The 23,954-nt window shown below is 45.1% G+C and overlaps 1 protein-coding gene across 1 annotated transcript in view; it reads left to right on the forward strand.

The window, feature by feature from the left end:
• Positions 1–9,639: 9,639 nt before the first annotated feature.
• LOC124545403 overlaps positions 9,640–23,954 on the forward strand; it is a 39,333-nt gene continuing 25,018 nt past the window's right edge. Inside the window, exons 1-2 of the mRNA XM_047124318.1 lie at positions 9,640–9,711; positions 22,707–22,785. Coding sequence (XP_046980274.1) covers positions 9,640–9,711; positions 22,707–22,785 — 151 coding nt within the window. The remainder of the gene's footprint in view (positions 9,712–22,706; positions 22,786–23,954) is intronic.

Consider the following 23,954-nt stretch of genomic DNA (forward strand, 5'->3'; position numbering starts at 1 on the left):
AAACTCGAAGTACTGATTCTGCGCTCTATAAAACGTTTAATTCCTTGCATATCTTTTCTCCCGCAAAATCGCTTATGCCTTGGGTCGAATTCCACCAGTTCGTCTCTATCTAGAAACCAAGAAAAATACCTGTACGTACCTGGTAGGACATACTCTCGCCCGCTAAACCACAGGGCAGAACAGGTGATTAGGATTGTGGAAAGGGTCAAATAAGGTGTCGGTCAGGTACACTCAAAATTGTAATTTAATACAATTTAATAACACCTTTAAACCAAAAAGGGCACCTAGCCCAACCTTTAGAACTACGAGTTTCAAAAAGGCAATTATTTCACGGCTGAGGGCCTCAAAACAAGAAATCTTAAAAGTCAACGAATTGAAAATGCAGATAAAATAGCAAATAAAATAATTAAAAGTATATATGGTATCACAGCTAGGCTCGAAAGCCTCAAGGCAAAAGTAGACACAACAAACACATGCAAAGTGGAATACAAGCAGCTGAGAGCCACAATTAAATTTGAAAATTTTAAAATATGTTACCATAACCTTTTAAGGCAAAAGGCCGCAATGTTTTTGCTTGAAGGGTAATTTCAAGAATAAGGTTTTAAGCGGCTTAAGGCCCACAATTGATTTTTCCAAAACTCAAAAATACATAAAGTCTAGTAAAAACCAGAATCTTTAAATCATTGGCTATGATAGATTATAAACAGACAATTAAACACTGGTGAGAAGGACAATAAAGAAAACAGCACTCAGTCGGTCTGCCCTTGTTCACTTAGGTGAGACAGGTGGTGAGCCCAGCTACACTTGATCCATCGGAACCCAACCAGGGGACAGTCACGGACCGACCGACATGCTTGCCACCAATCAGCACACGAGAACTCAAACACAATAGGTTACGAACGTGATCATGAACAATGAAATATGTATTAGCTATCAAAACTACACACCATCTTGGACAGCTAAAACAGGTGAGGAAAGGATGCTGCCTGTGATTATGTTAGTGAACAGGGCAGGTAACCAGAACACTAACGGCCACAAGGCAGAAAATTCCGCTGATGCACTCAAATTGTAGTCAACCAATATAGTTAATTGCACCACATGGTGGCTAAATTTCAGGAATAGAAACACTCGGTGCTGCTCACAAGAAAACCTCCCCAACAGCGAACCACCGAAAAGAAACACACAACATGAATGGACGTGTGTTGGGTAGTTGACACCACTACTCCACTTTGACGTCCTGGGTCGGTGAACCACTAACCTCGTAGCGATTGGACAGCTCCACACCCACTCCGACACTGCACCGCGCGGAGATAACTTCTCTGGTCCGCAGCAACCGACCGACTCCCCTCAGAATGCCGACAACATCTAAAATAGTCGTTAGGAAATAACGCCAACTACACACACAACCTGAGAAACACTTGTACGAAGACCTGAACGATACCCAAAAGTAACTAAGCACGCACGAAGACAAATCAGGAGTCGATGCACGCACACACACACACACACACACACACACAGCCGACTCATGAACGATCGGCGAGCCAAAACGCGTCGTCCGGTAGGACGACCGACCGACGATCCACCAACACCGTGGCCCGGATCAAGTGATGCGTGGCGGCAATGGTCCCGCGAGCCATATCGACGCTGACCTCACCGCTCCAACCCGACTGCACTAGTGCCGCATTGCAACTCCCCGACTGGCAGGTCCAGACTGCGCTCCAGACGCGTTCCAACTGACTGCCGTCCGAACTCGCGACCCGAACTGCCTTGCGACAGACAACGACCGGGAAGTAATGGCAGTCGAGCAAAGATACTACGAGAGGGGATATATGTAGATACGCGCTGCTAGCACCGGTCACGGTCAGACAAAGCAGCAACTCAGTGACAGCAGTAATTTAAATTAATGTAGTGAGGTGGAAGCACGTTAGGCTGTAAAACACATGATGGCGGGAACACGAGCCACGCACAGCTCAATGCATAACTAGTGATCAGGACGAATATAGATCGCAACCCAGGCACAGCTACCAAGGAAAGATAACATTCTTGTCGAGTTTCCAGCCGGATCAAACTGTCATGATAATTATCGGCGAGAGCAGCATAGCTTTTCTCACCTGATGATGGCGGTCAGATGGACCGCTGAAATATTGTGCTCAGATGTTTGATCCAGCTGGAAACCCGACAAGAATATACTAATAAGCCGGGAAAGTCTACACAGTCACTAAGGAAAGACGGTGATGATGATGAGCGTTTGGCGTCATTGGCCGGGAGGCCCCCCGCGGGGCAGGTCCGGCCGCCATATCGCAGGTCTTATCACATTCGGCGCCACATTGGGCGACCTGCACGCCGGATGGGGATGAAATGATGATGAACACAACACAACACCCAGTCCCTGAGCGGAGAAAATCTCCGACCCAGCCGGGAATCGAACCCGGGCCCAGAGGACGGCAATCCGTCACGCTGACCACTCAGCTACTGGGGCGGACAGGAAAGACGGTAAATATAGGTAAAAGTATGCAAACTACATTGGTGTGCAAAACCTAAGCACGAAAGCAACTGCCAAGTAACATAGCTCGGTGAAACTTGGATCTCACATGGAAAGAATTGTAAATAGTAAAAAAGAATCATTATACTGATGTTGCCGCGATTTATGGTGGTTCCCAAAACACTAGAAAACCGCCGAACATGGTTCTTAATAGTGTGTGTGATCACCAACGGACGGCAGTGCATGTTCTGCAGCGTGCTCCTATGCTGCCTGGGAGTTTTTGTGGTTGAGCGTTCCGTTCACCCACCAGCGCCTATGGCAACTGTTGGATGGCCGTTGGCGTACGTGGACATCGGGCAGTACGTCTCCCCAACGCATCCCAGACTTTCTCGATGTGATTAAGTTGGGGAACAGGCCGCCTAGTCCATTCGCCGAATATCCTCTCGTTCCAAGAGGAGCTCCATCTGCACAGTCCCTTGCGGTCACGCATTGTCATGCATGAAAATGAAGTCATGGCCCAATGCACCCATGAAAAGACGCCTGGGGAACTGCAGCGACACAGTAACGTGGACCAGCGAGTGTACTGTGTTCAGAGATTTGGAGGTTAATACACTCCTGGAAATTGAAATAAGAACACCGTGAATTCATTGTCCCAGGAAGGGGAAACTTTATTGACACATTCCTGGGGTCAGATACATCACATGATCACACTGACAGAACCACAGGCACATAGACACAGGCAACAGAGGACTCACAATGTCGGCACTAGTACAGTGTATATCCACCTTTCGCAGCAATGCAGGCTGCTATTCTCCCATGGAGACGATCGTAGAGATGCTGGATGTAGTCCTGTGAAACGGCTTGCCATGCCATTTCCACCTGGCGCCTCAGTAGGACCAGCGTTCGTGCTGGACGTGCAGACCGCGTGAGACGACACTTCATCCAGTCCCAAACATGCTCAATGGGGGACAGATCCGGAGATCTTGCTGGCCAGGGTAGTTGACTTACACCTTCTAGAGCACGTTGGGTGGCACGGGATACATGCGGACGTGCATTGTCCTGTTGGAACAGCAAGTTCCCTTGCCGGTCTAGGAATGGTAGAACGATGGGTTCGATGACGGTTTGGATGTACCGTGCACTATTCAGTGTCCCCTCGACGATCACCAGTGGTGTACGGCCAGTGTAGGAGATCGCTCCCCACACCATGATGCCGGGTGTTGGCCCTGTGTGCCTCGGTCGTATGCAGTCCTGATTGTGGCGCTCACCTGCACGGCGCCAAACACGCATACGACCATCATTGGCACCAAGGCAGAAGCGACTCTCATCGCTGAAGACGACACGTCTCCATTCGTCCCTCCATTCACGCCTGTCACGACACCACTGGAGGCGGGCTGCACGATGTTGGCGCGTGAGCGGAAGACGGCCTAACGGTGTGCGGGACCGTAGCCCAGCTTCATGGAGACGGTTGCGAATGGTCCTCGCCGATACCCCAGGAGCAACAGTGTCCCTAATTTGCTGGGAAGTGGCGGTGCGGTCCCCTACGGCACTGCGTAGGATCCTACGGTCTTGGCGTGCATCCGTGCGTCGCTGCGGTCCGGTCCCAGGTCGACGGGCACGTGCACCTTCCGCCGACCACTGGCGACAACATCGATGTACTGTGGAGACCTCACGCCCCACGTGTTGAGCAATTCGGCGGTACGTCCACCCGGCCTCCCGCATGCCCACTATACGCCCTCGCTCAAAGTCCGTCAACTGCACATACGGTTCACGTCTACGCTGTCGCGGCATGCTACCAGTGTTAAAGACTGCGATGGAGCTCCGTATGCCACGGCAAACTGGCTGACACTGACGGCGGCGGTGCACAAATGCTGCGCAGCTAGCGCCATTCGACGGCCAACACCGCGGTTCCTGGTGTGTCCGCTGTGCCGTGCGTGTGATCATTGCTTGTACAGCCCTCTCGCAGTGTCCGGAGCAAGTATGGTGGGTCTGACACACCGGTGTCAATGTGTTCTTTTTTCCATTTCCAGGAGTGTACGTCCATGCACCTTCATGTCTCGCCATACCATAACATATTCGACAATGCTGGACGTATCCTCATGTGACGGTAACAGGTCATACAACCAGAAACATTGTCCAACATGATCGTTTTGATGGTCCATGTATTAAGCTGTGGGGAGGCACAATCTGCACAGGGCTTTATGATTTCCAAATTTTTGAACATGGTACACTCACTGGTCACTGCTATTGCGATACTGTACTCCTTTCCACGTGCGTCTTTTCAGGGATGAGTTCGGCCCTGATTTCATTTTTATGCATACAATGCCCAACCGCATCGAACTGCGCTGGTGAATGAGCTCTTGCAACTAAAGAATATTCGGCGACTGGCCTGGCCACCTCTTTCCCCCGGTTTAAATATCACTGAGGACGTGTGGAATGCTTTGGGAAGGCGAATTGCAGTACGTGCACATGCACCAACGAACGTCCAGCAGTTGCCACTTCCGCCGCCGGAAGAATGGCTTTCATCGGAGCACATTGCAGACTGACGTCCGTTGTGATAAGAACCATTTCACACCTTTTGTAATGTCCAGGACAATAATCACAAAGCGTGGTGACTTCAGAGCCATTACTTTCTTTTGAATAAAAGTGTAATATTTAGTTCATCACATTTTCTTCAATTACCTTGTGTACTACACTGCAGCTGTTATTTCTATGTTTCTTTGTTGACGTCTTCAGTCCAGAGACTGGTATGGTGCACCTCTCCATGCTACTCTATGGTGTGGAAGTTTCTTCATCTCCCAGTACCTACTGCAACCGACATCCTTCTGAATCTGCTTAGTGTATTCATCTCTTGGTCTCCCTCTACGATTTTTACCCTCCACGCTGCCCTCCAATACTAAACTGGTGATCTCTTGATGCCCAAGAACATGTCCTACCAACCAATCTCTTCTTCTAGTCAAGTTGTGCCACAAATTTCTCTTCTCCCCAATTCTATTCAGTACCTCCTCATTAGATATGTGATCTACCCACCTAATCATCAGCATTCTTCTGTAGCACCACATTTCGAAAACTTCTCTTCTTGCCCAAACTATTTATCGTCCATGTTACACTTCCATACAAATACTTTCGGCAATGACTTCCTGACACTTAAATATATACTCGTAGTTAACAAAATTTCTCTTCTTCAGAAACGCTTTCCTTGCCATTGCCACTCTACAATGTATATCCCCTCTTCTTCGACCATCATCAGTTATTTTGCTCCCCAAATAGCAAAACTCATTTACTACTTTAAGTGACTCATTACCTACTCTGGCTCCCTCAGCATTACCCGACTTAATTCGACTACATTACATTATCCTCGTTTTGCTTTTGTTGATGTTCATCTTATACCCTCCTTTCAAGACACTGTCCATTCCGTTCAACTGCTCTTCCAGGTCCTTCGCTGCCTCTGGCAGAATTGCAGTGTCATCGGCGAACCTCAAAGTTTGTATTTCATCTCCATGGATTTTAATTCCTACTCCGATTTTATCTTTTGTTTCCTTTACTGCTTGCTGAATTTACAGATTGAATAACATCGGGGATAGGCTACAACCCTGTCTCACTCCCTTCCCAACCCCGCGACTCTTATAACTGCCATCTGGCTTCTGTACAAATTGTAAATACCCTCTCGCTCTTTGTATTTTACCCCTGCCACCTTTAGAATTTGAAAGAGAGTGTTCCAGTCAACATTGTCAAACGCTTTCTCTAAGTTTACAAATGCTAGAAACGTAGGTTTGCCTTTCCTTAATCTATCTTCCAAAATAAGTCGTAGGGTCAGTATTGCCTCACGTGTTCCAACATTTCTACCAAATCCAAACTGATCTTCCACAATGTCGGCTTCTACCAGTTTTTCCACTCGTCTGTAAAAAACTGGCGGTAGTATTTTACAACCATGACTTATTAAACTGATAGTTCGGTAATTTTCACATCTGTCAACACCTGCTTTCTTTGGGATTGGAATTACTATTTCTTCTTGAAGTCTGAGGGTATTTCGCATGTCTCACACATTTGCTCACCAGATGGTAGAGTTTTGTCAGGGCCGGCTCTCCCAAGGTGTCAGTAATGCTAATGGGATGTAGTCGACAGTGCTGTATCAAACTCTTCACGCTGTATCATATCTCCCATTTCATCTTGATCTACATCCTCTTCCATTTCCATAATATTGTCCTCAAGTACATTGACCTTGTGTCGACCCTCTATATACACCTTCCGCCTTTCGCTTTCACTTCTTTGCTTAGAACTGGGTTTCCATCTGAGCTCTTGATATTCATACAAGTGGTTCTCTTTTCTCCAAAATTCTCTTTAATTTTCCTGTAGGCGGTATCTATCTTACCCCTAGTGATATATGCCTCTACATCCTTACATTTGTCCGCTAGCCATCCCTGCTTAGCCATTTCTCTTCCTGTCGATCTCCTTTTTCCCTGCTTCATTTAATGCATTTTTATATTTTCTCCTTTCATCAATCAAATTCAATATATCTTCTATTACCCAAGGATTTCTGCTAGCCCTCGTCTTTTTACCTGCTTGATACTATGCTGCCTTTACTATTTCATCCCTCAAAGCTACCCGTTCTTCTTCCACTGTATCTCTCCCCCATCCCTGTCAATTGTTTCCTAATGCTGTCCCCGAAACTCTCTATAACCTGTGTTTCTTTAAGTTTTCCCACGTCCCATCTCCTTATATTCCCACCTTTTTGCAGTTTCTTCTATTTTAACCTACAGTTCATAACCAATAGATTGTGGTCAGAGTCCACATCTGCCCCTGGAAATGTCTTACAATTTAAAACCTGGTTCTTAAATCGCTGTCTTACCATTACATAATCTATCTGGAACCTTCCAGTATCTCCAGGCCTCTTCCATGTGTACAAACTTCTTTCATGATTCTTGAACCAAGTATTAGCTATGATTAAGTTATGCTCTGTGCAAAATTCTACCAGGCGGTTTAATCTTTTATTTATTGCTCCCATTCCATATTCACCTACTACATTTCCTTCTCTTCCTTTTTAGGGTCCAAATTTCGTAGAGCTATGTTACTTGGGAGTGACACATCATGCGTAAGTCATCCTTAAGTTTTTCACGTCAGTGTTGATGTCAGCACTGGAAGCATCGAATATATGAGGCGGAACAAAGGGGAGAAAAAGAAGGAAAAATGCTGCGTTTGCAGTTTCTGTCTAGTTGACTGCTGCTGGTGGCTTCCTCCGATAAGTTTGTTGTTACTGCCGTTGCTAATACCTGCATACTTACGTTGCATAGGAAAACAAACGAAGCGTTTGAGGTGGACAACATGGCTGTGCCTGGTCGTTCAACTAAATTAATGTGTCTTATCGCATAGCCAATTGATAGTTCAGCTGTTCACTCAAATTGGGAAGAGGAGAAGTGACGCTATTTTTAAACATTACATGTTGAACCGAGAAAAACTAGAAAAGATTGCTGAGGAAGAAACTGATGACACAAACACAGCAGGGGAGTGAAGTAGCTAAGGTGAAAATTCTAGTGGGCACTCCATACTGTAGTCAAAGGTTACTCTGTAATTTATAGTTGAAACGGCGTAAGAAACTCCCAGACAGTCCAGTGCATATGGCACGGCAGTTTCGAGTCGCTGTCTCAGCCAATCACGCAACGCGATTTTGTTAACATTTCTATGACTACGTCTCATGTTGTTGCACCACTATAGTTGGCTTTTACTTTCACATGCAACAGCTTACCATTAGCACTTCAAAGCTGGCAGTAGTGTTCCTACGTGTAATGACCTTACAGATTTTCGGCTACAGAAACGTGTAAGTGATACACTATGTGATCGAAAGTATCCGGACACCCACAAAAACATACGTGTTTTATATTAGGTGCTTTGTGGTGCCACCTACTGCCACGTACTCCATATCAGCGAACTCAGTAGTCATTAGACATCGTGAGAGAGCAGAATTGGGCGCTCCGAGGAACTCACGGTCTTCGAACGTGGCCAGGTGATTGGTTGTCACTTGGGTCATACGTCTGTACATGAGATTTCCACACTCCTAAACATCCCTAGGTCCACTCTTTCCGGTGTGATAGTGAAGTGGAAATGTGAAGGTACACGTCCAGCACAGAAGCGTACAGGACGACCTCGTCAGTCGACTGACAGAGACCACCGACAGTTGAAGAGGGCCGTAATGTGTAATAGGCAGACATCCACACCACCACACAGGAATTCCAAACTGCATCATAATGCACTGCAAGTAGTACGATAGTTAGGCCGGAGGTGAGAAAACTTGGATTTCATGGTCGAGCGGCTGCTCATAAGCTACACCTCACGCCGGTAAATACCAAACGACGCCTCACTTGGTGTAAGGAGCGTAAACATTGGACGACTGAACAGTGGAAAAACGTTGTGTGAAGTGACAATCACGGCACACAATGTAGCGATCTGATGGCAGGGTGTGGGTATGGCGAAAGCCCGGTGAACGTCATCTGCCAACGTGTGTGGTGCCAAAAGTAAAATTCGGAGGGGGTGATGTTATGGGGTGGTCGTGTTTTTCACGGAGGGGGCTTGCACCCCTCGTTGTTCTGCGTGGCACCATCACAGCACAGGTCTACATTGATGTTTTAAGCACCTTCTTCCTTCCCACTATTGTTAAAAGAGACTGAAGAGTGCAGATTTTCAAATCGAGGAGCCCAATAAAATAAGTTCGGAAAGTAGACGGCTGAAAGGTGTTTGATTTGACAATCTGTACTGAACAGCCGCAGTCCTGAAACCATCTCTGAAAAGATGGACATACACATACTTGAAAAGTTTAACGCTGTCAGTAAACGAGAAATGTAGGAGGAAGGACGTTCGTTTACATACTCGGACCGTAGTGCGAGTGCCGTTCTTGGCGTCCCCGGTGCGACAGCGCTCATTGGATGATTGCTGCGGCTAGGCTGGCTTTTGTTGTCCCTTGCCGCAGAATAACACTGTGAGATTGAGGGGGCGAGGGGAGTGGGGGGGAGGGAGAAGGTCCAGAGACATAAGAGCGGTGGCCGGCAGTGCGTATCTCTATCTGTGGCGAGCGCGGAGCACGCATCCCGGCAGATAGTAGCACGGCTATAAAACAAACGGTCCAGCCGCCCGCTGCACGTCACACCGCGCCTCGCCGCCACACTACGATGGCTGCTGCTGCTCGTCTCCTCCGCCTGCTGCCGCCGCTATTGTTGGCAGTCAGCTGCGTCCTCGCTGCGGTGAGTCCGTCGTTAACGCACTACGTAGCCTACGGCAAGACTTTGTGGAGAAAGAAAGACTACACGCGAGGTTGGCCTCGGCATGAACACGTTTCCAGAGCTTGTGTTCTGAATATTGTTATCCCCTTGTCCTGCAAACTATAGTCTCCTACCATATGACAGGCAGATAGAATGGTGTTTCCCAACCTTTTTGAGACCAGAGTACATCAGATGTCATTCAGTACCTCCAACAAAAGTTGGGACCAATTAAAAATTACAATGTAAATAAAAATTAACTCCTATTTTTAAAATGGCAAATTATTTATGATTGTTAAGAGGACATTGTATGTTCTATGCCGCCAATTTTGTGATCCATTATCTTTTAAGGCACCAACTTACAATTTTCCATAATTCTTGAGTGCACCTTTCTAGATACACTGAACTAGACTTATTACTAAAATTGTGTTGTGGGGCATGTTATCTTTTCTTTTTCGAACACTCAATGCTTGACAGAATTTTGTAAATAAATGAACATAAAAACATAACAACTCTGAATATTTTAATTATTCTATTTTCATATGTGTTGACTCTCACACTTGGCATGCTGTGAAAATTTCATATCTCTACCATCAGCACTTTTTTAAAAAACGGGTCATTTATTGCAAAAAATGTAGTTCAGAGATACCGAGATTTAAAACTTTCTTTATTAGAAATTCTTATACAGACTTACATTTCCGCCTCCTTTATGCACTAGAATTGCCTGGCCCATAGTCTGTGTCTTCTTCAGTGTCACAGCAGCCCAGTGCTTGTATCCTTTTTTTTCTTACTTCTTTTGTCATTTGCTGAGCAGCCAACTCTGCTTTACGTACACGACGCTCAACCAGTTCCCGCAGTCCTTTAGCTGTGTTCTGTCCAAATCTGACCCCTAACTTCTCCAGAACCTTAAATCTTTCATAGTTTCCACCATTAAAATCTATTACAGCATCAGACATTGCTAACTTTCGAGTCATAAAGCCAACAAATACACTTTTAGGCACACGGTACCACACAACATTACTGAACGACTCATTCACGATCTGGATTTTCCCATCTAAACACTTCTTTCCTAGCTCAGGATGTGCCAAATCTCTGTTAATAGGTTTGATTGCCTCCATTACTACCAAAGAAAGAGAAAGTTTATTTGCAAATTCATACAAGGTGCCAGAAAATTCAGTTTTCCTATATTTACACGAAGTGTTTGGTGCATGTGGACGCAAAGTATGACATTGCTTTTCATCGTGTTTTCAAGTACTTCAGAAGAAACTGCAAGTCTCACATATCTGTTACCCTCAAATTTGAGTTTCTTGAAGTTACTTCTGTGCTTAGTCATTTTATTTATGTATAAGAAGCAACAGGATTTAGCTTACTACAAAAACAGCCGATAATCACACTACTTTCAACGAAAACTAGTATCAGAAAGAAAGGACTGATTTGTTTATTCGTAATGCCAACTTCTGAGACGTAGCAATAGGCACAAAATAAAGAAATTCAGAGTCTTCTAGACTGTGTACTTCCCAAGAGATGACTGCTCAACTGTGACACTATATGCGTACCCGCGAAATTTGACGTCATACGTAAACAGTCAAAATATTATTTGAAGGTCTGACAATTGTCTGATTTTAATATGTTATATACCAAAATGTCCAGGAAAGTCCAAGTACATTATGGAATAGAAAACCTAAAATGTCAGATTTCAACGAATTTCAGGTACAATGCAAATAAAACTCTCACTATTTCTACGTTTTTCACTACATCAAGAAGTATCGAGTCGGTAGGATATTTTAGGGCATTTTGTTTTGTTTATTTCTCACAGCTTTGTGTTTTGTTTGGTGTCCACCACTGCATGTCGTAAGTCATGTGTCAAATTAATTCGTTCTTTACTTATATTTTCATTACTACCATGAGCGAAGCTCTATGTCCCAATCTGTGAACTGTGAGTAATAAAATCGGTATTTTTAAGAGTTCTTCCTATAGTGGTAACTACTAATCATCGAATATCAGCGTAAATACTCCTGATACCAGTTTTGTTTCGTTGAAATCTCTTTACACTGTGTTACCTTTCCGACGTTCAAGAAACTGTACTTTCCATCGTAATACATTATCTGAAAATATTCCTTTATTCACAGAAACTGGTCTTGTAACACTGATTATCACACATCAGTTTCATAAATCACAAAAACAGGTGCTATTAAATTTTATTACTGACAACGAGTGGTAACTACACTCCTGGAAATTGAAATAAGAACACCGTGAATTCATTGTCCCAGGAAGTGGAAACTTTATTGACACATTCCTGGGGTCAGATACATCACATGATCACACTGACAGAACCACAGGCACATAGACACAGGCAACAGAGCATGCACAATGTCGGCACTAGTACAGTGTATATCCACCTTTCGCAGCATTGCAGGCTGCTATTCTCCCATGGAGACGATCGTAGAGATGCTGGATGTAGTCCTGTGGAACAGCTTGCCATGCCATTTCCATCTGGCGCCTCAGTTGGACCGGCATTCGTGCTGGACGTGCAGACCGCGTGAGACGACGCTTCATCCAGTCCCAAACATGCTCAGTGGGGGACAGATCCGGAGATCTTGCTGGCCAGGGTAGTTGACTTACACCTTCTAGAGCACGTTGGGTGGCACGGGATACATGCGGACGTGCATTGTCCTGTTGGAACAGCGAGTTCCCTTGCCGGTCTAGGAATGGTAGAACGATGGGTTCGATGACGGTTTGGATGTACCGTGCACTATTCAGTGTCCCCTCGACGATCACCAGTGGTGTACGGCCAGTGTAGGAGATCGCTCCCCACACCATGATGCCGGGTGTTGGCCCTGTGTGCCTCGGTCGTATGCAGTCCTGATTGTGGCGCTCACCTGCACGGCGCCAAACACGCATACGACCATCATTGGCACCAAGGCAGAAGCGACTCTCATCGCTGAAGACGACACGTCTCCATTCGTCCCTCCATTCACGCCTGTCGCGACACCACTGGAGGCGGGCTGCACGATGTTGGGGCGTGAGCGGAAGACGGCCTAACGTTGTGCGGGACCGTAGCCCAGCTTCATGGAGACGGTTGCGAATGGTCCTCGCCGATACCCCAGGAGCGACAGCGTCCCTAATTTGCTGGGAAGTGGCGGTGCGGTCCCCTACGGCACTGCGTAGGATCCTACGGTCTTGGCGTGCATTCGTGCGTCGCTGCGGTCCGGTCCCAGGTCGACGGGCACGTGCACCTTCCGCCGACCACTGGCGACAACATCGATGTACTGTGGAGACCTCACGCCCCACGTGTTGAGTAATTCGGCGGTACGTCCACCCGGCCTCCCGCATGCCCACTATACGCCCTCGCTCAAAGTCCGTCAACTGCACATACGGTTCACGTCCACGCTGTCGCGGCATGCTACCAGTGTTAAAGACTGCGATGGAGCTCCGTATGCCACGGCAAACTGGCTGACACTGACGGCGGCGGTGCACAAATGCTGCGCAGCTAGCGCCATTCGACGGCCAACACCGCGGTTGCTGGTGTGTCCGCTGTGCCGTGCGTGTGATCATTGCTTGTACAGCCCTCTCGCAGTGTCCGGAGCAAGTATGGTGGGTCTGACACACCGGTGTCAATGTGTTCTTTTTCCCATTTCCAGGAGTGTAGTAGCACTAGATGGACAGCAAAAGAAGTAAATAGAAAATTAAAAATGTTCTTCAGTGCTCTTGGTAAACTAATTAAATTTTCAAGCTACTGGACCGCAAAAGAAGTAAACAAAAGGTGAAGATAACATAAAATGTTCTTGGTAAACTAATTAAGTTTTCAGAATGATGCTTTTATTTTTATTTTTTACAACTGAACGTCTACAAAGCGTCCATACTACCAGTTTTTACTCATGACAGTGAGACGTGGTGTTTTAACACGAAAGCCGTTCAAAGTTTGAGGGTAACTCACAGAGCAGTGCAGAGATGTACATTACAAATTATGCAGAGAGTAATACAACTAAATGGATCAAGGAATATAGCTATGGTATTGATGATAAAAATTTGATGTGGCCTGGACAGTAATCAGAAAGAGGGACATAGGAAGTTTTTTTCTGGATTCCAAGAAATAACAGAGAAATGGGAAGGCAAACTAATGGAAGGAGGGTAGGTAGATGACAACAGAAAATTAATGGAACTATCAGGAATTCGTACCGCTGAAGAATGTAGAGGACGTTTCAATATAGTAGCGTACGTCAAATGGCTGATGATCAAATATATATTAGAGTCTACTGCAATAGTGACAACAGCGATTACTTTAAAAAATATTTTAGGATATCACTAAATCATAACAACCAATTTTGCTTTACCTCTCAGAAAGTTTCGTTTTACCCTCAGGGGGTAATTAGCGCCAAACTGAAAATCACTAAGGTAAAAGAAGTTAATTCCTTGGAGTTACAGCTTGATAATAACTGGCAGGAGCATACCAAAAACTGCTGAAACGCCTAAACAACTCCCTATTTGCAGTGCGGATGCTATCAGACATAGGTGACAGAAATATGACACTGCAGTGCCTGTGTTATTCTGAATTATGATGGGAGGTTCCTTTGGTCATGCACAAATTTTCGTTGTCATCATTCCTTTCTATAGCTGATGGTTGTCCATTATCACAATTGCGAATACGTTTAATGTGGGTGATATGAAATTAAAAATTTAGTATACTTTGCTAATTTTTATGTCGTGCAGGATCATTTTTTTGGGGGTAACTCATCAAAACAAGCTAAAGCTCTCTAGTGCGAAAACATGTAATACGAATTACTTGTGGTGTGCACTCAAGAATGTCCCAAAGAGGCCTAGTGAAGGGACTGAGGATCTGACTACTTTTTCACAATATTTAAAAGTTGATCCCCTTTTTGAAACCAACAGTTCAGTTCATAGAATCGATACTAAAAATAAGAATAATCTTCATAAAAATTTAAAGTCACTTACTTTGATCCAGAATGGTGTCGATTATTCACGAACACGGTCTTCAGTAAATTTTCAGCAGCTTAAAAAGTTTAATTAGTAATTACGTTCAGTTCAAAAGGAGTTTGAAGAATTTACTAACTCTTTCTGTTCCACTGATGAATTTCTTATCAGAACCGACTGATGTGTATATTGGTTCAAATGGCTCTGAGCACTATGGGACTTAACATCTGAGGTCATCAGTCCCCTAGAATTACTTAAACCTAACTGAGGACATCACACACATCCATGCCCGAGGCAGGATTCGAACCTGCGACCGTAGCGGTCGCGCGGTTCCAGACTGAAGCGACTAGAACCGCTTGGCCACAGCGGCCGGCTCTGATGTGTATATGTCATTAATAATGTCAAATAACGCGATTGTTATATAAATCTAACTTCTGTATAAATTCAGTGCAGTAATGCGATTGATGTAGATAAGTGATGTAAAATGATTTTTCTGTTTGATGATGATGGCTACAATAACCTGAGAATTATCATATGCGCCTCAGTGCAATGAACATTTACATGTTTTCTGATTAGTTTGTTTTAAATGAAAATACACGATCCAGTTACATGAACGTATCACCTGTCAAAATCCTGAATAATCAACTTTTGCAGCACGGACGTGCAGGAATACAATGAGGTATTCTCGAACCATGGTGACACCTTCAGATGGCCAACTGCACTAGGTTTCTCGGTTGAGGGTCCAAAGCACGAGCAGCCCGCTCGAGATGATCCCACAGATTCTCGCTTGGGTTTCAACCCGAGGAGTTTGGTGGTCATACGAACACAGTAAACTCATCCTGATTCTCTTCAAACTACGCAGGTAGACTGTGAGCTTTTGACATGTTGCATTGTCCTGCTGGTAGATGCTATTGTGCTGAGGAAATCACAAACTGCATGTACAGATGGAAGTCCAAGGACAGATACGCACTTCTGTTTATCCACTAAACTTTCCATAATTACGAGATTACCCAGGAAATACCTCCTCAAGGACTGCCACCTTAACGTTGGTGGGGAGGTTTGTGTGTATCAGTGATCCACTGAGCTATGCTGGCGGGAACTATGCTCCCAGTAGGGTCACCCATGCCAGATAGGTCAGTTGGTGAGATTCCAGATAAAGAGTAGTTCCCCCAGGGGGCTCCTGTCTTGGCAGTTTGTGGGTGGCAACCACATGGTCCCTTAGCTAAGCCTGACATTACTTCCACTTACTTGTATCAGGCTTTTTCTGTTTTCTTTCTTATCGGCCTCCCTTGGCCAGCTCTTACTCTTTCGGACCCAGTGGTTTTAGGTTTCGAGGACTGAGGGTGTCTTGCATTTCTCTTTTCTATTCTCCAACAATCAAAGTTTGGCAAAGGACCCTGGAGTCTGCTCAGGCTCCGATACCTGTTTGCAGAAACAAAACTCTGGGAAAAGTCCAATGAAATTTGAGAAATCAATGCAGCTCTGCCAACAAACCAGACTCCCACATCCTTGAGGGCATGAGTCGTGAGACCCCTAGACAATGTATGACACACAGTGAATACGGGCTACAAAGTCAATGGGAGAGGATGAAAGGCGAACTTATTCCCAGCGCCTTTAAATAACAGGAACATATCGGCTAAGGGACACAACCCCAAAAGAAAATCCTGGTCCTCCTAGAAGGGGGTTGGTAACCAACTCTCAGAAGACACATACTCCCAGTACCCAGGGAATATCACGAAAACATTCCCAAGAGTATAACGCTCCCTCCTCTGGCCTGGACTCATACGAAGGTTATTGCAGGACAATAACCGCCAACGGCCATCTGTCCGATGGAGCGTAAAATGTTATCATCTGGAAAGGCCACCTGCCACCACTCCGTGCACAACCAGTTCCAGTATTGGCGTACAAATTCTAGCCTTCGTGGTCAATGAACAACAGTCATCATGGTGCACAAAAAAGGCGTTCGGTGTAGAGGCCCAGACGTAGCAACTTTCGCTGAACAGTCGTTGAGGAGACACTGTTGGTAGCCCTTTGGTTCATCTGGGGGGTCAGTTGATCAGTGGTTGTACTTCTATTCGCCTGTACACATCTCCACAGCCGTCGTTCATCTACGTCATCTATGGGCCGTGGCGCATCACAGTTTCCTCAAAGCGGTTTTCGGTTAGCACCATTTTGCAGTGCATGGTATGCTTCAACCATTCCAGCACGCGAACAATTTACAAACTTAGCAGTTTTGAAAAAGCTTCCACCCTTGGCCCGAAAGCCAATGATCATGACGTTTTGGAACTCAGGAAAATCGCTCCGTTTCTGTATTACGACAACGACTCCACTGTTTTCTGCATCCCCCCGAAACATTTTACATATCCTCCACTGCTACTACTACCACCTGCCGTCTGTTAGTGGTTATTGCACGATGACGTCGAACATGATGATCCAGTCAGTGTGACTGGACTGTGTATGTTTAAACTCTTTTAGTTACTCCGCATCCCTGACGTTCTACGTCCGGGAGGATTCCCCAACGGTCTGCTGGAATGAAAAGTACTTCTAATCTAATACACATTTCCAGCGAAATCTGTGTCCACTTAGATGACAGATGCAACAGTTACAAATTCACAGGGTAATGTACAAGGTTTCCCTTCAGAAAACGGGAGAGATAATGTTTGCTACATCGCTCAGTTACTTCACAGTCTCCCATGAAGTCCATTCACAAATGTCAATTGAACTTTTAATTACTGTGGCCAGCAACCGGTGTTTACATTGAAAAGATTTGAATTTGAAAATGAAAGAATTTAGATTTTTGTGAATGAATTATCTAAAGAAATGGAGGAGCTAGCTGCAGCTTATCGTTCTTTGTTAATACAATGTGAACGGCCGGATGTCTTTATCCAATGTACACAATACTCTGAGGTGACACGAGTCATGGGGCACATACTAATGTTGTGCCAGACCACTTCTTGCACATCATAATGCAGCAACTCGACTTGGCATACGCGCCCGGGTTCCCGGTTTCGATTCCCGGCGGGGTCAGGGATTTTCTCTGCCTCGTGATCACTGGGTGTTGTGTGATGTCCTTAGGTTAGTTAGGTTTCAGTAGTTCTAAATTCTAGGGGACTGATGACCATAGATGTTAAGGGCCAGGGCCATTAGAACCATTTGACTTGGCATAAACTCAATAAGAACTCGGAAGTCCTCTGCAGAAGTATTGAGCCCTGCTGCCCCTATAGCCGTCGATAATTGCCAAAATGTGGCTGGTGCAGGATTTTGTGCGCAGTGTGCCATGGAAGTTCGACGGGATTCATTTCGGGAGATCTGGGTAGCCAAACCGTTCGCTTGAATTGTCCAGAATATTCTTCAAACCAATTGCGAACAATGGCAACCAGGCGACATGGAGCATTGTTATCCATAAACATTCCACCGTTGCTTGGAAACAGGAAGTCCATGAATGGTTGCAAATGGTCTCAGTTGGCTCAGCTGGACCAGAGAACCCAGTCCATTCCAAGTAAGCGCGCTCGCGCGCACATACCCACCCGCCCACTCACCCCCCCCCCCCCCCCCCCCCACACACACACACACATTATGAAGCCACCACCAGCTAGCACAGTGCCTTGTTGACAACTTGGGGCCATGGCTCCGAGGGGTCTGCGCCAGGCTCGAACCCTACCATCAGACCTTACCACTGATATCGGGACTCACCTGACCAGGCCACGGTTTTCCAATAGTCTAGGGTCCAACTCATACGGTCACGAGCCCAGGGGACTCGCTGCAGGCGATGTCGTGTTGTTAGCAAAGGCACTCCCGTATGTTGTCTGCTACCATAACCATTTAATACCAAATTTCATCACACTATCCTAACGGATACGTTTGTTGTATGTCCCACAGTGATTTCACGCAATGTTGTTTGTCTGTTCACAATGAAAACTCTATGCAGACACCGTTGCTCTCGATCAGTAATTTAAGGACGATGACCACAGCTTGTCCGTGGTGAGAGGTAATGCCTTAAATTTCGTATTCTCGACACACTTTTGACGCTGTGGAGGTATATTGCATTCCCTGACGATTTCCGAACTGGAATGTCAAATGTGTCTCGCACCAAAATAAAATTCCGTGTTCAAAGTATCTTAACTTCCTTGTGAGGTCATATTGACGTCTGTAGCCTTTTCGTATGATAATCACGTAAGTACAAACGATAGTGCCAACAAAGCATTGCCGCTATCCATGATTTTTTCACCTCAGTGTGTTTCGGCAAGCGACGACGTTGTGAGCATCAGGTGCGCCGACAAAGTCATTGCCCAGAATCTGGCGCATGCTTGTATCTCCTCCTGAGCCCCTCCCTCTTACCTCGTTATTTTCTGATGAATGTGCTACATATCTCAAATACGAGGAACGCGGTTTTCTGATCTAAGGAAGATCAGATGGACCGGGATGTTATCAGTATACCTGGCCACACCTAACCACTTCCAACAACTGTGTGTTGAATAATCTAATCCCATCTGGCTCAAAGCCGGTATAAGACGTAGAATTGTTTTGGACCTTTTTGAAGCATAATCCTGTGGCGCTCCGTAATACATTGAAGTGCCAATGAAACTAGTACAGTTATGCGTATTCATATACGGAGGTAAACAGGTAGAACACGGAGGTGGGGTCGGCAACGCCTATATAAGACAACAACTGTCTGGCGCAGTTGTTAGATCGGTTACTGCTGCTACTATGACAGGTTATCAAGATTGAAGTAAGTTTGAACGTGGTGTTATAGTCGGAGCACGAGCGATGGGACACGGCATCTCATAGGTAGCGATGAAGTGGGGATTTTCCCGTACGACCATTTCACGACCGTACCGTTAATATTAGGAAGCCGCTAAAACATCTGGTCTCCGACATCACTGCGGTCAGTAAAAGAGCTTGCAAGAACAGGACCAACGACGACTGAAGAGAATCGTTCAACTTGACAGAAGTTCAACCCTTCATCAAATTGCTGCAGATTTCAATGCTGTGCTATCAACAAGTGTCAGTGTGGCGAACCACCCAACGGAACTTCATCGATAGGGGCTTTCGGAGGCGAAGGACCACTCGTGAACCTTTGATGACTCCACGACTCAAAGCCTTACGTCTTGCCTGGGACCGTCAACACCGACATTGGACTGGAAATATGTTGCCCGGTCAGACGAGTCTCGTTTCAAATTGTATCGAGCGAATGGACGTGTACAGGTTTGAAGACAATCTCATGAATCCATGCAGCCTGCATGTCAGCACGGGACTGTTCAAGATGGTGGAGGCTCTGTAATGGTGTGGGGCGTGTGCAGTTGGAGTGACAAGGGACCCCTGATACGTCTAGGTAAAACTGACAGATTACATGTACGTAAGCATCCTATCTGATCACCTGCATCAATTCATGTCCATTGTGCATTCCGACAGATGTGGGCAATTCCAGAAGGACAAAGCGACACCCCTCACGTCCAGAATTGCTACAGAGCGGCTCCAGGAGCACTCTTCTGAGTTTAAAGACTTCCTCTGGCCAGCAAACTCCCAGACATGAACATTATTATCTGGGATGCCTTGCAACGGGCTGTTCAGGATTCATGGTACCAGTTCTCTCCAGCACTACTTCAGACATTAGTCGAGTCCATGCGACGCCGTGTTGCGGCACTTCTGTGTGCTCGCGGGACCCTAAACGATATTAGGCAGGTGTACCAGTTTCTTTGGCTCTTCAGTGTAAATCAAGGACTGTATGGGTTGTGCAAGGTACGATTATGCACATATACGGGTAGATCCACTGGGTGTACAGTTTTTATTTGTAAGGACTCCAGTATATAACGTGCGTATCCTGTTTTAATATAGGTATACAAGAACTTCTCGGGCACACTGTGGAACTACTGCATGTAATCTGTATCTGCAGGAAGTAAGGGAGATCGCGTATTTTAGGTAACAGTGGAGATGTGTTCATTTATATTTCCATTTATTTCTACGTCTACATTCATACTCCGCTAGTTAAAGTGAAGTGCGTGGCAGAGAGTACTTTCCATTTTACCACATATTATAGTTTCTTCCCTTTTGATTTGCGTATGTAGCGGTCCTATGGCCAGAATTACTGCTTAAATGGCTCAGAGCAGTGGTGCACGTGCAGCAGTGCATAAACTGCCAACATCTGAACGGAGTTTTCTTTCAGATGTCGAAGTTGAAGGCAACATTTGACTTATATTTGACGTTCTACATGTGAACTTAACCAAGAGGTTATTATTTATTGTTACGTGTGCATATATACGTAGTTTTCAGCAGACTACTATGATTTTTGAAAAAATAATTCTACATTTTCTTCTTGTGTTATACTATTCGGTTGGTTGACTTTAAGATGATGCTTTCTACTAAAATTAGTCGTCAATGAAGCGTTCACTCAAAATAACTTATGGTTGCAACACGAATTTCGTCCAGTTATGGTCTGTAATCTCCATATATTCACACGCGTTCGTAACAGGTGGGGGTGGGAGGGGAAGGGGGGCGGAGCAGCGCCCGTGGCGCATTCTGGGATCAAAAGTGTAGGCTTTTCATTTGTTTCGGAATTCTGGTTTATTTCTGGAATTCTCTGTGATTCTACTTAACCGAGTGTATTGCCTTCTCAGCATTACATTTCCGGCAGTCATAGGAAAACAGGTTTTTGCCGTGTTTCGTTGATTTAATCGGTATGTGATGTGTTTGAGATTCAAAGGAAGTTCTGGGTTTGCTGGATTTGAAACGAATGTTCTTAGATCGTCTTTTATGTAGGTTAGCAGCTACCACTTCTGCCAAACTCACTCTCGTTTATTTCTTCATGTTCTTGTTACCTTTGTTGAACACCTTTCTTGTAATAGTATCATGACCAAAAATGGCATTGTCACTGGTGACTCTTCGAAAGATCGAGCGTGGTGGCAGAAGGCCCTCTTTTACCTTAAGAGCACATTGCGTGAGTAATGACAAACAGAGATACGCTCAGTAGCAGGTGGTGAACAGGCAATACAAACAGATACGGCGGCACCTAGCAACAGCTGACTAATTCAGCCTCGTAGTTCAGATTTCACGTCAAGCTGCAAAATCTGCACAGGGATTCATAAGGTCTCAGCATCTGCACTGTCGGCACCTCAGCCTACAAACTGTTCTTCGCAGTACAAGTATTTGATTTCTTATCGTCTGCGGCTTGTTTCAAACAGCTGAAGGTGCAGGGCAGAAAAAACAAAAGACGCATTCTGCGGTCTGCTAGTTCGTTTGCCAGCAGAGCCGCCACAGGAATCTCTTTAGTTTGAGCTCAATATTGAAGTGGACCTTGAAGAGCTAGTAGTTGTGCCCTCTGTGCATCGTCGAAATAAAAAGAGAACGCAGAAAAGGAAGTTCTGGGTACATCCCTTCATTGCTTATCGTAAAGTAAGCAGGTTATTTCACACGCTACATAATGAATTAAGAAATTACAGTGGAATTTTTGAATTACATTAGTATGTCAGTACTTTCATTCAACGAGCTAGTGGAGACCTACACAGGCGAACAATAAAAAGGACACGGTTTTAAGGAAAGACATCTCATTGACTGTTTCACTCGAGTAGTCTTCAGTGATGAGCCCAGCCTCGAATTGGGTCACGATGACCAGCGACGACACATTTAGTGACCTTAAATCAATACTGTTGCAGCTGCATGATAACAGGTAATAAGTATCTGTAACAGGTATCTTGATCAGATCTTGCGATAATTTATATGCAGATTCTTTGTCAGTCGTTTGAGTAATTAGTACAATGGAAAACTTAATGAATGTAGAAACAGTGGTTCTTACTCATATTATGAGATTATTTTTCCTTAAATACAGGTTCGTGAGAGTAAAATTCATCTGTGACAAGATACGATTACGCTTTTAATAGTTGCTAACAGTATCTTCCAGAAGAGTGAGACATGGTCTTCATGCATGCGAAACGAGTTTCCTCTCGTCAGGATAATGTCGCACTTAGATTTGCTACCACGAATAGGGCATCCTCCTATATTTAAATTTTAGATGAGTGTTAAATGTACCTTAACTAGTATATCTCCTTTTCCAGCCAAGCATCACATCGGAAGAGATGAGGACGGACATCATGGTGATACAACAGTGCAACGAAACGCACCCTGTGCCGCTTAGTAAGTACATCATAATCAAGAATTCACCTGCGTCATCAACACAAAAGAATTCATTTGCATGTACTTAAAAACAATGTTTCCGACCTAAGTAAGGACGTTACGCCTAAACCACCGTCTAACAAATGGGGAAAAAAAATCAGGATTTTTTCGAGAACATTAAGGAATAGTCTTTTACTACTTACGTGGAAAATAATTTGTACGTATTCCAATTTATAACATCATTTTATGAGCATAAATTGTGACCCTTGCTGTCCAGTCGTGATTTACAATCACAATGTTCTGTCCCCTGGGTTCTAACACAGCCACACCTGATATAAGCAGTCACCATCGTTCTGCCAAAAATCTTGTGTAACAAGAAGGAGCGGACAGAGTTTCAGGGCAACGTCTTACCGTTGGGTTGGGAAACTGCCCTTAAAGGCTGAAGAATCAGCAATGATCAACGATTTGATAATGAAGAAGGCAGTGGAACCAGGGCATTGAAGACGCACAGTGTCGATCCATAGGGCAGGTGGCTTTAACAGAAAAAATTTCGTGCTAATCTCTCCATTGACAAAAGGTTTCATAAGTCTCCCATTCGGATCTCCGGGAAGGAGTTACCCAAGTGGAGGTGACCATGACAAAAAGATCGAATAACAACGAAAGGGTAACACACAGAGTCGTGGAGTGGAATATCAGCAGTTTGAGCATGGTGGAAAAGCTAGAAAATGTGAAAAGAAAAATACAAAATCTTAGACTTTTTATTGTGGTAGTCAGTGAAATGAAATGGAAAGAAGATAAAAGGCTTCTGGTCGGACAAAAATGTAGGGTAATATCAACAGCAACACAAAATGATACAACAGAGCATAGATTTGATTATGACTAGGAAATCAAGGAAGAGGGTGAGTACCTGTGAGCAATTTAGTTCAAATGGCTCTGAGCACTATGGGACTTAACTTCTGTGGTCATCAGTCCCCTAGAACTTAGAACTACTTAAACCTAACTAACCTAAGGACATCGCACACATCCATGCCCGAGGCAGGATTCGAACCTGCGACCGTAGCAGTCCCGCGGTTCCGGACTGCGCGCCTAGAGCAATTTAGTGATATTGTTGTTCTCACCCGAATCGACAGAAAACCAATGCCAACAACATACTTAAGGTATACATGCCGACGTCCAAAGCAGAAGCTGAA

This window comes from Schistocerca americana, chromosome 8 (genome assembly GCF_021461395.2).
Source record: "Schistocerca americana isolate TAMUIC-IGC-003095 chromosome 8, iqSchAmer2.1, whole genome shotgun sequence".
In the NCBI taxonomy this organism is placed as follows: domain Eukaryota; kingdom Metazoa; phylum Arthropoda; class Insecta; order Orthoptera; family Acrididae; genus Schistocerca; species Schistocerca americana.